This window comes from Notothenia coriiceps, unplaced genomic scaffold (genome assembly GCF_000735185.1).
Source record: "Notothenia coriiceps isolate Sejong01 unplaced genomic scaffold, NC01 NC01_scaffold00006102, whole genome shotgun sequence".
Lineage (NCBI taxonomy): Eukaryota > Metazoa > Chordata > Actinopteri > Perciformes > Nototheniidae > Notothenia > Notothenia coriiceps.
Window position 1 is genome coordinate 37,792 of NW_011338803.1, and position 14,441 is coordinate 52,232.

Sequence of the window (14,441 nt, forward strand, 5' to 3'; positions counted from 1 at the left end):
AAAACATAATTCAGATCCAGTCGTCATGACTCCACTCCGGAGGGATTCCCCGATCATTTCTTACAGTTTCTCATCAAGGAAGTGTCTCCTGTCCCCGGTACAAACACACTGCCTGAGGAAGGCTATGTGTATTTTTTTTGTCATTAACCTTTTTCGGACCACTTATTTATTTATTTTGGTGACGATCCGACCTCCATGCTGCTACTCTGGTTCAAACTGCATCCACCAAACAATATGATTTATCTCCACCTCCCCAAAATAACCAAAATCTGACACGGTGTGAGATGTCTTTTTTAGCAGTTCTGTCGTCATTTCCTGCGATCTTCTCCATGCAGTCAGTCAAAATGAATGAAGGAAAGGGCGTTTCTTTGAATATTTATAGGCAAATATGGGCGTTACGTGAAGCCCGCAAAAGCTGCACCGCATTTCGAGTCGGTTGTGATTTATAAAGGGAAACCGGCGTAGGAAGTGCCGTACGCACTTTCCTCTCCGGTACGCAATGTTTGGTGAATCGGAAAGTGGCGGAAAATTGATGGACCTATTTTTCGGATTTCTACTACGTAAGCAACCTTCCCACGTCAATCCTACGCACGGCGTTATGAGGCCCCAGGTGTCACTGCTGTATTCTTTAGTGTGACTGTGTTTTTCCCCCCTGTGTGTTACCCCAGATCTGCATCGCTGAAATCATCATCAACTTCAAGAGGTTTGCATCTCTCTGCCATGATCTTTTTCTTCTTTTCCCTTTCAGTCTGCTTCTTGCCTCTCTTCCCTTCAATCTAAAAAACGACAACCAACAAACAACATTTTGTATGACGTAAAAGCAACAGTTTCAAAATAAAACAAAACACAAATAAAGGAATAAAAAATGACCTTCTGCAGGTGGCTGCTGTAGCCTGATCCCATGCTGCTCAGCACGTTCTTCTTCTTGGCATCCTCCTCCATCTTCCTGTGGACGTCTGCCTCCTCCCTTTTCTGACGCTCAGCCTTTAAGATTAAGTGTAAAATATGACAGTTAGACAGCTTGACAAATGGAAGGAAAACCACTTAGTTATGAACTGGTTTTAATGTTTCTAGATGCCCCAATCAGTTTAAAAGTAACTTAACAGTGCCTGAAAATCTTGTTTTTTGCTGGCCTCCAGTCATTCAACGCATCACTTGGTTGCAGTGATGTAGAAATGTATTCGGTACACTCTGACATAACTGCCAGTTGTGACATGGTATAGGCAAAATATAGATTGGTCAAAAGCTCGTACTGTAAATAACAAATGATGGGAACTTGTGAAGGCTTGTGAATCTATTTGAACAGATTAGAAGAATTAAGAGGTCAGGAACACGTACCTCTCGCCTGGCCTGCCTCTCTTTATCCTTCTCAGAACGAATCCTCTGCTGCTCAGCTCGCTCTGCGCGACGCTTCTCCTGAAAACGCAAATTAAAACGCAATGCTGCAAAGCTGTGCAATAATTGAGCCAAAGCTTTAGTAGTCTGGTTTATTTCTACATATCTAATTTCTAAAAATATCTAAATTCTGCTGCAGGTTATCTATTGCATGTGAAATGCATGTTTTTTTGTTTTGTTTTCAGGTAAAATCTCACAATTCTGTCTTTGAGTCCCAGGAGCTCCTCCTCCTCCTTCTTCCTGGACTCAAAGTGAGCGTCGATCAGTGACTGCAGCTCATACAGGTCCTTGTTTTGGCGTTTCTTCTGGATGTCCTGTACGAGGCAAACAGGAAATGGCAGTTATTAACGGACAGGACAGAGGTTGTTGGCTCCGAACCCACAAATGTATACCCAGCCTTTGAAAGTGAAACAGTTATTAGACAGGGAAAGAGATAATAAATGCAAATGTTCATTGTTACAATGTTCTAAGTAAATACAAACAAAAACACCAGTAAGAAAAGCATATAGCCTACAGTAACTTGCTGTTGCTGCCCTAATGCCACTTGTAAAATATTGTTTTACTGAAAAATATTTGGTAACTGTTCGCATTTCTATAGCATCTAAATTGTAGTTTTTAAGTCTTTGTTTTTTAAGTCTCGAATTACTGTTTGACCTTCTTTGTTGTTGCTTGTTTTTAATTATGCTCTGTAAGGTGTACTTGAGAGCTTTGAAAGGCGCCCATACATAAAATGCATCATTATTATTATTATTATTAAATGGCATCACACAACACTACTGTATAACATGCTAGTATGAGATTATTGGTTTAAATGACTTACATCAAAGTCCACTTTCTCGCCATCTGGGATCTTGGGAGCAGGGGGTCTGTTGAAGGGAAATAAGAACAAGAAGAAGTAACTTAAATCTGCCAGCAATGTAACGCATAATGGATTTCATGAAGGGAAATACATGGACTTACTTGAACTTTGGCTTCTCCTCTGTTTTGTTTTATTCAGGAACAGTGAGAAAAGACAGATATCGAACTGTTAGAAATATGATTTTGGTGAGAGATTAATATTCTGCTGGTTAATCAGGGGGAGATCCATGTGAACAAGCTGAGTTACATCTGTTTCACATCTCCAGTAGATAACAGTCGTTTGAGTGGTCAGTGGTCCAATTCCTGTGTGTTAGCCTCTGTTTTAAGTAATGTCAGTCCAGAGATTGTTCCTTTATTTTGAGTTAATATATTGTGCATTAGTATGTCAATCAAACCAATAGAATCATAGACATTTGAGGTGCTAATCAGGATCAGTACGGCGTGTGTCATACATCACCACATGAACTATTTAAGGGTTTATTTTCTGAACACCATCGCACACCTTTCACAACAGGGAGTTTGACAGTGTAATTACTGTTAATTGATGTGCAAAGAAAACACAGATGGGATTGTAACAGAAACAAATAACCAAGTTTGTGATTAGCTTTTTTCTATGGGACCCTCACACTATAAAAAGACAACAGACAACACAGGAGGAAAAACGCAAGCAAGCAACAGCGACTCAGCAGGAAATACAAACTACCATCTTGATCGCCCTCGTCATCTGGCAGAAAACATTCATGCAAAAAAGAGAAGAAGCAGAGATGAGCAGTGGGGACCGTAACCATGACTCATCATTTCTCAATCCTCTACCCTGATCCCCCACGCCGCTAAAACAAACAGATACTTTCTGGCTTCCGCTAAAGGAAGATCAGTGAAACAATCTTTATATGTTCATGTGCGGAAGGTGAGAAAGGACAGAAGAACATTAGGGCATAGAGGAAAAAGTCCAGTTGGACCTTTAGTTTGCATTCTGAGAATGAAGTCGAAAAGAAAATGATATGAAGTTGAAATGAAATGTTGAGAATAAAATCCAAATATTAAAGTTAGAATGTTGAGGGAAAGAATAACATAAAAATGTATAGAATAAAGTAAATATTTAAAGAATAAAGTAGAAATGTAAAGAATAAAGTAGAAATCTCTGCTCCAATGAAGAGAACAAAGCCATCAAGAATGACACATTTTTGGGAATGAAGTTGAAATGTCTAGATTCTAGAATATAAGAAACCAAGAGAGCGTTACAGAAAGTTTGACTTTGGGATATTTTTCTAAGCATTTCGATGATATTCTCTTTGTTTCAACTTTGTTCCTTTTATTTCGTCTTCATTCTCAACGTTTCAACTTTTTTAGACTAACATCTTCTTGTTCCCATTTGTTCCCCCTCATGCTTGGCCCTAATAGTCTTCTGTGGTGAAAGAGTCCTCTGCAGACAGGGAAACAGAAACAGGTCTAATCGACGAACATAGAAGAATACAAATCCACATACCTTCCTCTTCATAGGCGTCTGCATGCAGCAAGCGTCCAAAGCAAGAGCAAAAACAAAAGAATCATTAGTGGTCGGACTGGTCAAGCCTGCTCCTGTCCTCTCTACATTGCAGAGCTTATGGCAGCCACTGCAGGAGCACCATGACAGTGGATTATTAAACAGGGATCTCCAGAGCAGCGAAGTCTGGGCATTATATCAGCCAGCGTACAGTGAGGCCTGGGACTTTGTTTGAAGGTGTCTTCACAGATCATAAAAGCATTTCAACAAACAAAACAACATTTCCATGTAAGAATTGAATAGTGATGACAAATGCTTTTCATTGCAACACTGCTTTAGAGCAGTTTGCCAGACTCACTCTTCATCTACTCATGGAAATAAATATGCTAAACATGGACTGAACGGAGGCAAAGAAGAACAACTTTTACATGACTGAAATTACCCATCATGCTTCCTGTTACGGCCTTAAAGATGAGCTTTTCCAAAATGTAAATATTGGCAAAAGAACAAAACAAGACAGGGCAGTTCATTCATGTAAAAGCAGCTGATTGTTTTCTTCTCCCTCACAACATTTATATGCACATATTCAAAGCACACATATGACACTGAGCAATAACATGTTTTGTTTGTTTGTGGTGTCGGCTAACACTGATGGGGATGTGATATGATAACTGTTGATATTTTATAAAGCAAAACCCAAATGTTTGCTGAAGTGCACTCTAAAACATGGCTTATTGGAGGAGCCCCAATACACCAAAAGGCACTTTAGGGTTCTTCAATAAAACATGACTAGTGCAACACACACTGGCCTTGTCATGCCAAGCCGACCCGGGAGGCACATGTGATAAACCGCAGCTTTTTGATGCGAGATGACCCAATGTTGGACACTTACATGGAAAACCACGAACAAGGCAATTGATTCTTTATAATATTTGTTCTCTTAAACTAATGTAAAAATGTTTTTGCCAGAAGAGTGTGATACAGCAGCATTGTAGAGTAATGTGTAGTGCTCGCTCCACCAAAGATTCTACGGAAATTAACAAAATTGTTCGTTTAGATTTTAAAGAAATGTTTTAGTTAGCTAAACATACAAATTACATTACAATTAGGGCAAACTTAGGGGGAAACATTTTTGCACCGTCTCTAAAAGCAGAGTTTCGGCTTTCTGAAGATGTGAATATGAGCAAAAAAGCTCATCATAAATACATTCTACATTGATAAATTGCATTTGATTTGTTTTGCAGCAAGGTGATGCTGAAATGTCTTTGATGCTACGGTGCAGAGTGCTGAGTGTCCTGCAGGAGAACGGTGAAGGGACTGCCCATGCCACGTACCTTCCTCCTCATGAACCTCCTCTGGCTCTGGCTCTGGTTCTGGTTCAGGCTCTACCTCTGGCTCTGCTTCTACCTGGGCCTCCGCCTCAGGGGCTACTTCTACTTCTACTACCTCCTCCTGGGCTACGGGTACGCAGCATGCACCAAACCGTCGGGTAGAGGGAGGGTGTCGCAGAAGGACGTTAATGAAGACCACAGACATGACAAAAAGTGAGAGATTACTTTAGTTACAGAGAGGATGGATGGGTGAGTGATGGACAGAGCTGCTGAAGAGAGAGAAACACATGATAATGAGAAAAAGTCAGTTGACCTTTCACACAGAAGCAATATTGAACTGTTCCGGCAGAAAACTTACTGAGGGTGTTGTGTATATTTATTTTCTTGCAAGTTGTTTGCTTCCACAATATGGTAAGTATCATGGGTGCTAATCATCCCTTATTCCTATAGTTTACTGCGACATCACTTACATTACATTTTCCACTGTATAGTTTTCTTTTAAGGGAAATATTTGAGGTGATGTAGTTTTTCTATATAGATTTCATACCGTGTAGCTTTTTACCAAGTTTCAACATCTACTGCTGAAAAATGAAGTAAATGCCTCCTCTTTCCATTTTTGATTAGCCGGCAGTCAGTGTACTCATCTGTTTAGGTATTGTGGTTGGGTTAGGTTTGTAACAAGAGTCTCATCCTTTTTCTGAAAATATGGTACAACTAATTGGTAATTGTGCTTCTAATGATTCACAGTGATGAACTCTGTTTTCGGACTATTTAAAAAATGTTGTATGGTTTAAAGGTCTTTTGCATGTTTCCTCTATATGCTACAGTCGTTGTTAAGACATTTAAATACAGGCCGTTATTTTCATGGGGTTGAATGTGCTTGCTTTCCACCCTCCTCACTATTTGTATTATAATCTTAAAATATTTTAACATTGATGGTGGGCTCCAGTTCTACCAGAAAGACAGAATGTCAGACTTCCCAGTCAGAGATTTCAACTAGAACGGCCCCTGAAATCGCATTACTGACAGGCAAAGTCTTAGACAACCTCTCCAACTCAATGTTAGAATCCAAGATGGCTGTGCCGCACATGCACTAAGTGGAAGCTGCAGTTATACTGTTTATAAGACACATCACAGTGCTTTTAAACCTTGTGTGTACAGGTCAATATTATGTTGGTATGCAAAACCAATGCTAAGTGTATTGTTATCATTGTTTACCTACTATGGCTAACAATGGCTCCGAGGTAAATCAGATGCACCATTATTTATCCAGTTAGCATTGAGTTTTTTCCTGGTATGGTAGTAAACTGACTGCTAAATGTAAGTTGTTGCAGTAGTTTCTGCCAGCATGACCTATGTGAAGTTTTATGAGAATCATCCAGGTAATTTTCCACCTTTACTGTTGAAATATGGCCGTTGTGTGAATGAGGTCAATGACAGTTGCATTGATGTGACATCAACATATGATAATGTAAACATGTCACATACCAAGAAATAAAATGTAGAATGAATAGAAGCTCACTCACATTTATTTCTCAACCATGTGATTCAAAACATCACACAGAAAGAGTCACCCTTAACTTGGACATGTTTGACTGACAGCTATAAAGAAGAAACATCTACTCTTCCTTTTTGTTTGGACGATTAAATATTTTACAAGAATTGTTTTTGGTAGAGGTTAAAGGTAGAAACGATGCAGTGAAAATACGTTTTCATAGTTGTACTTGGCATTCTGGACAGCTGTACATCCTGTATGAAGCTGGTGCAGCATCAAACACTTCAAATTAAGGGTGAAATCAGGCAGCTATCAAATAAGTGCAATGGAGAAAAGATCTGAAATATGGAATCAATTCAGTCGTCTTTACCTTCCTCGTCTTCAGATGGGGAAGAAGAAGTTCGGAAAAATGGAGAGAAATACAACCTTTTGTCACAAATACATACAACATATTCTCCAAGCTGACCGTGATATAAATAACACGTTTTTAAAAGACCAATTCAGTTTGTACGTAAATATTTACAGTATATGAGGCACATTTTATAGTAAGTATTTTTATTACATTCAAAATATAAGGTCAATAAATTAATTATATACTGTATATAAATGTCACATCCAAACAAAGCCATTCAAAATACCCCAAAATTGAATATAAATCTAACAAAATGTATATTTTGTTTTTCTATGTAGTCAAACAATCTGAGTAGGCTAGTTGCTACTTACCCTCAACATGATCCCTGAAATATAAAAGATAAGACATTCAGAATGAAACAGGAAATGCATGACTTTATTTTTTATTGAATGGACATTAAACAGCAATGTGTATTACAATTGACACTTACAAATCCTCTGTGTCGGACATGGTGACAGCAGATTACTTCACACCTGAGGAAAGACAAAGAGCTGGATGAGCTGACACGGTTGAAGTAGAACAGGGAGATCATGTTGATATAACATTTTTAAAAGTTTGATCCCCAGCTAAATCTGTTCTTCTTCTCAAATGATCAAATTAAGTTTTTTTTTATTAAACCCAAAAAGTGTTACTTTGATAATAAGCAAAACGCATCAGCCTGCATACAAAACCCACAAAGAAATATGTTTCTGCTATTTGCTTACTTGCAAAGAGTTATATGAAAGGATCAATAGCACTGTCTGTATAGTGAATACAAAGCTTTAGCAGGCAAATACTAGCCTAAGCTTAGGTTAGCTTAGCATACTTTTTTTAAACATAGGGTCAGCTAGCTTAGACTCTATTTAATTATGTCACAATGTGCCAATATAACCTCTAAAGATCACCAATTACCATGTTACCCTTTTTTGTAACCGTTCCATGCACCGTTCCAAGTAAAAAAACAAATGCTTTCTGTTTTAAAGGCAGTTACATAGCTCCTTGGTGCCCTTGCTGAGATGAATATCTTAAAAATCAGGCCTACTTTTTCGCCGATTTCAGTCTTTGTGCTAAGCTAAGTTAAGCTAACCAGCTCCTACTGTAGCTTATCATTTAATACATGTTACTTGTTAGACGCTTTTATCCAAAGCGACTTACATACTCAATACTGTGGACAATCCCCACAGGAGCAATTTGGGGTGAAGTGTCTTAGGGACACAACGACATGCTGACTGCAGTGGGGTTTGAACCTGTGACCCCCTGATCCGAACACCAAGGTTCTATCCACTGTGCCACACGCCTCGCATCTAGCATACAGATTCATCCTAGTTTTAAGCACTGTATACAAAATGTACAAATATTCCTTAAATTAAATACCTTAACTAGGACCTCAACAATCCCGTTTATCATATTGGTAAACATTATTTAATGAGATATCTTAAAATGAGGTCTATGTTTTTTTCACCCCTGATAGCAAGATACAGCTAAATATTCAACAATTTCTAATCATCTTTCTTTTTCTGGGTTTCAAAAAGTTTTGAATACTTCTGTAGCAGCATGTTATTATGCAATTTCCCTTGCGTATAAATAATATATTGCCATCCAGAGTTTAGAAACATTTAGATAATTATGAAGGAGAAAATATGGTTCAGTTCAAGATTTTAAATGTAAAGCATGTGATCAGTTTATTAATGAAATACAAAAGGAGTGGTTAGAATCGTCTCTTTTCAGATACATTTCAATTCTGTCTACAATTAGTAATTTTCCAAAAAAACGAACTAAGAATAGACCAAGTTAGCATCATTTTACTTTCATTTTTTTTATAGTTAAAGTACATTCTGCTGCAAACACCGTTGTACTTCAGTAAAATGTATTGGTAAAAGACCTCGTTATTTTTACGACAGACAGTTAGAGGTCAGAGAGCTGCGGCAAACTGAATGTGTCCTCACTGAAGCATTTTAACACTTGTACCAAACACCTCATCATGAACTGTTGACTCAGCTGGTTGGGAGGTGTTATCTTCTTTGCAGGTTTGTTTCCACTCATGACTATTTTATCCAAGTTCATAAAAGACCACACATCATCACCACTTATGTCACATGCACTCTTTAGAGAATATTTAATGCTTCTTTCCTATTGATTTGGTGCTGTTAGTGACTTTATATTCCAAGTAGACATTTTGGGTTACCTCCAGATCACAATGTTCCCCTCCACTCCAGCCTTTGCTGTTATGAGTCATATTGAATCCAAATAGCAGGGTGTAACACGCAGGGACAAAATAAGCATTGTCCTCTTTTACTATAGAGGTAGAATGTAATGCAGATAGTTTTGGTTTTATTTACCCAGGATAAGAGAAATCTTTCTCTCTCTTTTCCCATTTTGCTTTGGTTACTAAAAGGTATACAGCATAATTCAACCCTGAATCACCCCTAGACATCACTGTTAACAGTTTTCAAAGGAACCTCGAATAATTCAAATGAAAAACAGTGTTTTTTTTCCATACCATTTTTAGAATTTTGAGTGAATTGTAGTGAATAATATTCAGAATTTAGACTCTTAAATACAATGAATACTGGTAAATACATGGGCCATAAAGTAAATAGGACAATATTTTTAATAGTATTTTTTCGATATTACTTTCAATTGTACTGAAGTGGAGGCACAACTCTCATCTTGGACACATTTTAGGCTACCACTACGTAAAAAGATAAAACATTTATGCATATATATTTTTTTAATTTTGGTGAACCAACACTTTTATGTGACATGTTTTACGAGAATACTGTATAATTCTAATGTATGTCCTTCCTGGCGCAGACCGTTGCTTGAACTATTAGCTATGACTTTTGGTCAAAGTTCAGTCCTATTTTGGGGAAATACCTCTCTAATCCGCCAAACCTTTGCCAACCCTATTTAGCATCAACTCCAGGTCCAAAGGGGGGACGAGGAGCATCTCTGCTGGAGACAATGTTGGAGGATGTCTCCTCTCTGTAATCTACATATCATATTTGATATATATATATATCAAAGTGTCTTTGGATGACTCCTTCACACTTAACAGTGAGCACAGCTGCAGAGGACTCAGAGGATTAGTTATGGATCATATTTCTACCCATCAGCTGAGGAACGGTGTCCAAATAGCTGCTTTAATCCCTCGGCTCGGTCCAGAGGGAGGATCCTCGGCACTCTAACAGCCAATCAGCAGCCGCCTTCAACAAACAAGCTCTTTGATCGACTTAGAGCTGACAGCGGCCTCACCTCTGTGTGTGTAGCATTCACTCAGAACATACCGACACTTCAGCACTCTATATATTTAGTGGTTGGTCACCTCATTCATTTTGTATCGGAACACTGAAAATACTGCAAAGTGTTTCATCCTGAAACTAAAACTTGGCCCTGAAACTAATAGATGATGAAACAGCTGATGCCCCTGATGATAATAACATTCTGAGCCAACTGAGAGCAGATTTAGATTGAAATGCCAATATGAGACATATTTATAGGCCCCCACATCAGTTTGGTGAAGGATGTGACAGCAAACAGACCTTGTGTATCATCACTATCTCAAACCCTCACATCTCTAAGATTCCAGCCTGGTTTTCAGATCGACCATGATGGATGGGTGGCTGTTGAAAGTTGAAAGTTCAAAATAACTAATGGGGGTTACAGGAGGATAATTCTTCGGTAAATGTGTTTGTATAATGTGAATGTATAAAAGATAAAAAAAGAGAGGTCTCATTCTGATTGAGAGGCTGAATTTAAACAAAAATCTGACAACAGCTGCTAGTCCATGCAAATCTTTAGACATTGTCACGCTAACAATAGGGAGGAGAATCAGATTTACAAAAACAGAATATGCAGGAGAAAAATATATATGCTAATTTCAATTAACAACAATGTAATAAATACATATACATTTAGGGATTCCTAGAATCAGCATTTTCTTTGATTTCTTTTGAAAATAAGATAATGTATTTATGATTCTGGGTTTGGCCTTCCTAACTGTATCCCAAGGAAATAAAGCAAGTTACCAATGCCAAACTTCAGTGCCAAAGTGACAACTTCACTGCTTTGAAGTGAATGTAAAACTCATACAGGTAAAAAACTGTGTGACGCCAAATTAAAGATATGGAAAACATTAAAAGCAAAATCCATTTACAGCTGCAGTTCACAGCTTCACAGCTGTCACATAAAGTAGATGTGCAAACTGCTCTAATTTCACAGAACAGTTGGCAGTATATCAAAGTACTTTATTCGCCTAAGATTACTCCAAAACACTTATCTATTTTTCCCCAGAGCTATCAAATGATGGTCTACGTCCTAAAAAAGGTAGATGAAACACATGATTGCATTACATAAAGTGACACTTTCATGACACATTTTACGAGTTAATTGATCTGGTCTCAAGAAACCAAACTCCTGCTCTTGGAACTGTTAACCATCCCAAACATAAACTACACATGTTAGACATGCAGCAGAACATGTCTACGTCTATTTCAAACCTCCCTTCTGGGGTTAGGCCTGAAGAGTTATTTATCTTACACCTCCACAGGCTCTTTTGTCCTCCTGCTTGCAAATGCGACTTTAAAGAAGAAACAAATAGTTGGAAACATGTGGTTAAGTAGTCATTGAGGTTAGGGTAGGTAAGTGGACATCTTACCTCAGAGAGGGAGAGAAGCTCCTCGGACGATGAAGATGAAGGTCTGTAAGAATCTATCGGCTCCGCTCAGAGAATAAGTCCTTGTGTTATAGTGATACTTGAGCTCACCAGGCCCTTATTGGCTGGGGGATGAGAGTGAGTGTATTTGTTTTTGTGTGGAAAGGATGGGGAGAGGAGGGCTCAGGTTTTGAGAGGGGTAGGCATGACCCTGGAGAAAGAGATGGGTGAAATACTATGGATGGAAGAGGAGGGCTCAGGTTTTGGAAAGGAGCAGCTGAGAAGCTTCTGTTGCTAAATTTACAGTGATAGAAGGCTGAGAGAAGGGAGTTACACATCAGCTTGGCATCCAGACAATGGAGGGAAAGTGTGTGTGTGTGTGTGTGTGTGTGTGTGTGTGTGTGTGTGTGTGTGTGTGTGTGTGTGTGTGTGTGTGTTTGCCATACACTTCATCAACCAGTCAGTCAATGAGTCAGTGCAGAGTAACACAGTGATAGGGTGTTAATAGAACTGGACTACAAACAGAATGTTCTCTGTTGGTCAGTCAACTTCAATGAAGCAGTCTAAAGACACAATAATAATTGTTTTTTGTTCCATCGTATCATCGAAGCTAAAGCCTGCCCCATTTTCAACTGAAAGCGACTCTCGAAGGATGCCATTTAACATCCCGCCTACAAAATGCCAATTCTATTATTATGTATTGAATGCCTCCATTGAAATTGCCTGTGTTGAACATTGAACAACTATTATAAATATAAGTTGCAATTCAATTATAAATATAACTGCATTTTGTTATAATTAACTTGATGAACAGTTATTTATTAATTGGTTACACTTCCTTACCAGAGAATCAAAGAGTGAGCAATGGATTTAAATGGAAGATTGAGATTATGTTTGTTAAGTATGGACACAGCAAATACATTTTGTGAGATATAAGGCTGTCTGACTAACGGGGTCTATCAATATAATGAGGGAATATTTAGAATAACATGGCCGGGTGCTTTCATTAGCCGAAGATACAGTCTTCTTTAATCAAACTGCGTCTTGTTTGGGCAGAAAAGTAGTAACACTCTACTCTGAACAAAGGTAACCGGTGTGACTCACGGGCATGCACAGGGATTTGCATAACGCGGCATAAAAGGTAAATAACAGATTAACATGAGTGGGATAGGACTAATCTAGAAGTATTTATATTTGGAGCGTTTTCCAAATGTGTTAGGTGGGAATATTAAAGAATAACAACTACCCATATTACCAAATCGGTGGCACATGTGCTCCATGTTGCTAACTTGGTGTTTCTCCGCACTTGCTTATTTACGTGTCTGTATTCAACGGCCAATTCTGAATGTAAAGTAAAACATAGTTCTGTGAATACATTTCCAGCGCTGCTTCTTTAAAAAAGCCCCCTTTTTAATTTGGTTCAATTTAATTTGGGAATTATAAAACAAACCAATGACTTCATTCACTCTGATTTGCACTAGCCAAAAGGACTATGGCTTTTGATGGTGTTCTAAAACATCAAAAAATGAACCAACATTATCAGGAGAAGTTTTAACAATAACGTCAAGTTTCACATACTACTGCTCGTCAAATAGTTAGTAGTGGTCTCTTTTACCCAACTGATGAGTATACATTTAGATTTTGGGAACCAAGTAGGACGTGTGAAATGTTGGCCCAAATATCTTTATATAAAGTGGGCAAGTATTAAATATTGCAATTTTGTGAAGGTTCGATCTACTTTGAGGGATTTGAAGCTGAGCGGCGATGACGGTACGTCCACACAGCAGCTTTGAAAAAATCTTGAAAATCTTGGAGCTGGGCGTGTCTGAGAGCTTGGGGATTTTTTGCGAGCAACGCGTCCAACAACCAATCACATGAATCTCCCGCCCCCGACATACAAAGCAAAAAACCCCGGGGATTTTATGAGAGCAATATATATATATAAACTCCCCAAACAGGCGAAAATCTACCAGTTTCACCCACCTCCCTCCATGCCTGGTTCCTCCGGTTTGTATCCCGGTAAATAGTTCTGGTCGTAAAGAACCGGGTGATTTGCTACTGTAATTTCTCGTTTGGAATATGAGGAAATGAACTGCGGTCTGGCTCTCCCAGCTTGCACGCGGTTTGATTGGCTAGCGCTTGTACTGTCAGATTTGCATAAACGGGATTTGATTGGCTGACGCTTCCAGCTCAGCTTCAAAAGTTGAACATTGCTCAACTTTTGAATCCTGAAAATCCTGGAAATCTTCGTTTTGCTTCCCCACAATGCAGTTTGGCGAAAAGCGAGGCAAAGTGACGTCATCCCCATTCAAAGTCAATGGGCAGAGAAACGTTGGAAGCATTGGAAGATTTTTTTAAAGCTGCTGTGTGGACGTACCGTGAGGAGGAGAGAGCTACAGTAAGAGCAGGTTTTAACTTAAACACAAGGTGATGGTAGCTGTGTTGACTTGAGGATATCAGAGTAATAGTTAGAGATGTCAGGTTATACTGACAAAGATATAGACCAAAATGAAAGTCTCAGCAGATAGCCAACTAGTAGTTGTGGGTGGGCGGCTATTAAATAGCCACAGAGGGGGGAGCGCGAATGGAGTAGCTAATGGTGAACGGCTAGCCAGACCATGTGCTCTGCCTGAGCTAACGCAATGCTCCATTGTATCAGCTAATCTCAGACAGCCCTGGTGGTGAACTGTATACTAACAACCAACTAGAGCTTAATGGAGCGTGAATGTTGCACCTAAATTCATCAGGCTGTAAAGCTAATTGTTTGTTAACACGTTGTATCCTCAACACCTTCGCTAGCTAGCTGCCTAGTGGTGGTTGTTTTTCTGTCAGCT

General features: G+C 38.8%; 1 protein-coding gene across 3 annotated transcripts in view; it reads right to left on the reverse strand.

Moving 5' to 3' along the window:
- The window catches only part of LOC104943439 (troponin T, fast skeletal muscle isoforms-like), a 49,506-nt gene extending 37,766 nt beyond the window's left edge, over nt 1-11,740 (reverse strand). Inside the window, exons 1-13 of one of the 3 annotated variants that reach the window (XM_010768826.1) lie at nt 11,611-11,740; nt 7,405-7,447; nt 7,286-7,299; nt 6,933-6,941; nt 5,071-5,193; nt 3,740-3,757; nt 2,957-2,977; nt 2,356-2,374; nt 2,216-2,261; nt 1,593-1,709; nt 1,339-1,416; nt 871-984; nt 664-776 (exon numbers count right to left, since the gene is read on the reverse strand). In XM_010768826.1, coding sequence (XP_010767128.1) covers nt 664-776; nt 871-984; nt 1,339-1,416; nt 1,593-1,709; nt 2,216-2,261; nt 2,356-2,374; nt 2,957-2,977; nt 3,740-3,757; nt 5,071-5,193; nt 6,933-6,941; nt 7,286-7,299; nt 7,405-7,424 — 692 coding nt within the window. In that variant the 5' untranslated portion in view covers nt 7,425-7,447; nt 11,611-11,740. The remainder of the gene's footprint in view (nt 1-663; nt 777-870; nt 985-1,338; nt 1,417-1,592; nt 1,710-2,215; nt 2,262-2,355; nt 2,375-2,956; nt 2,978-3,739; nt 3,758-5,070; nt 5,194-6,932; nt 6,942-7,285; nt 7,300-7,404; nt 7,448-11,610) is intronic. The other 2 variants (XM_010768827.1, XM_010768828.1) reach the window with 2 other exon arrangements.
- Nucleotides 11,741-14,441: the final 2,701 nt, after the last annotated feature.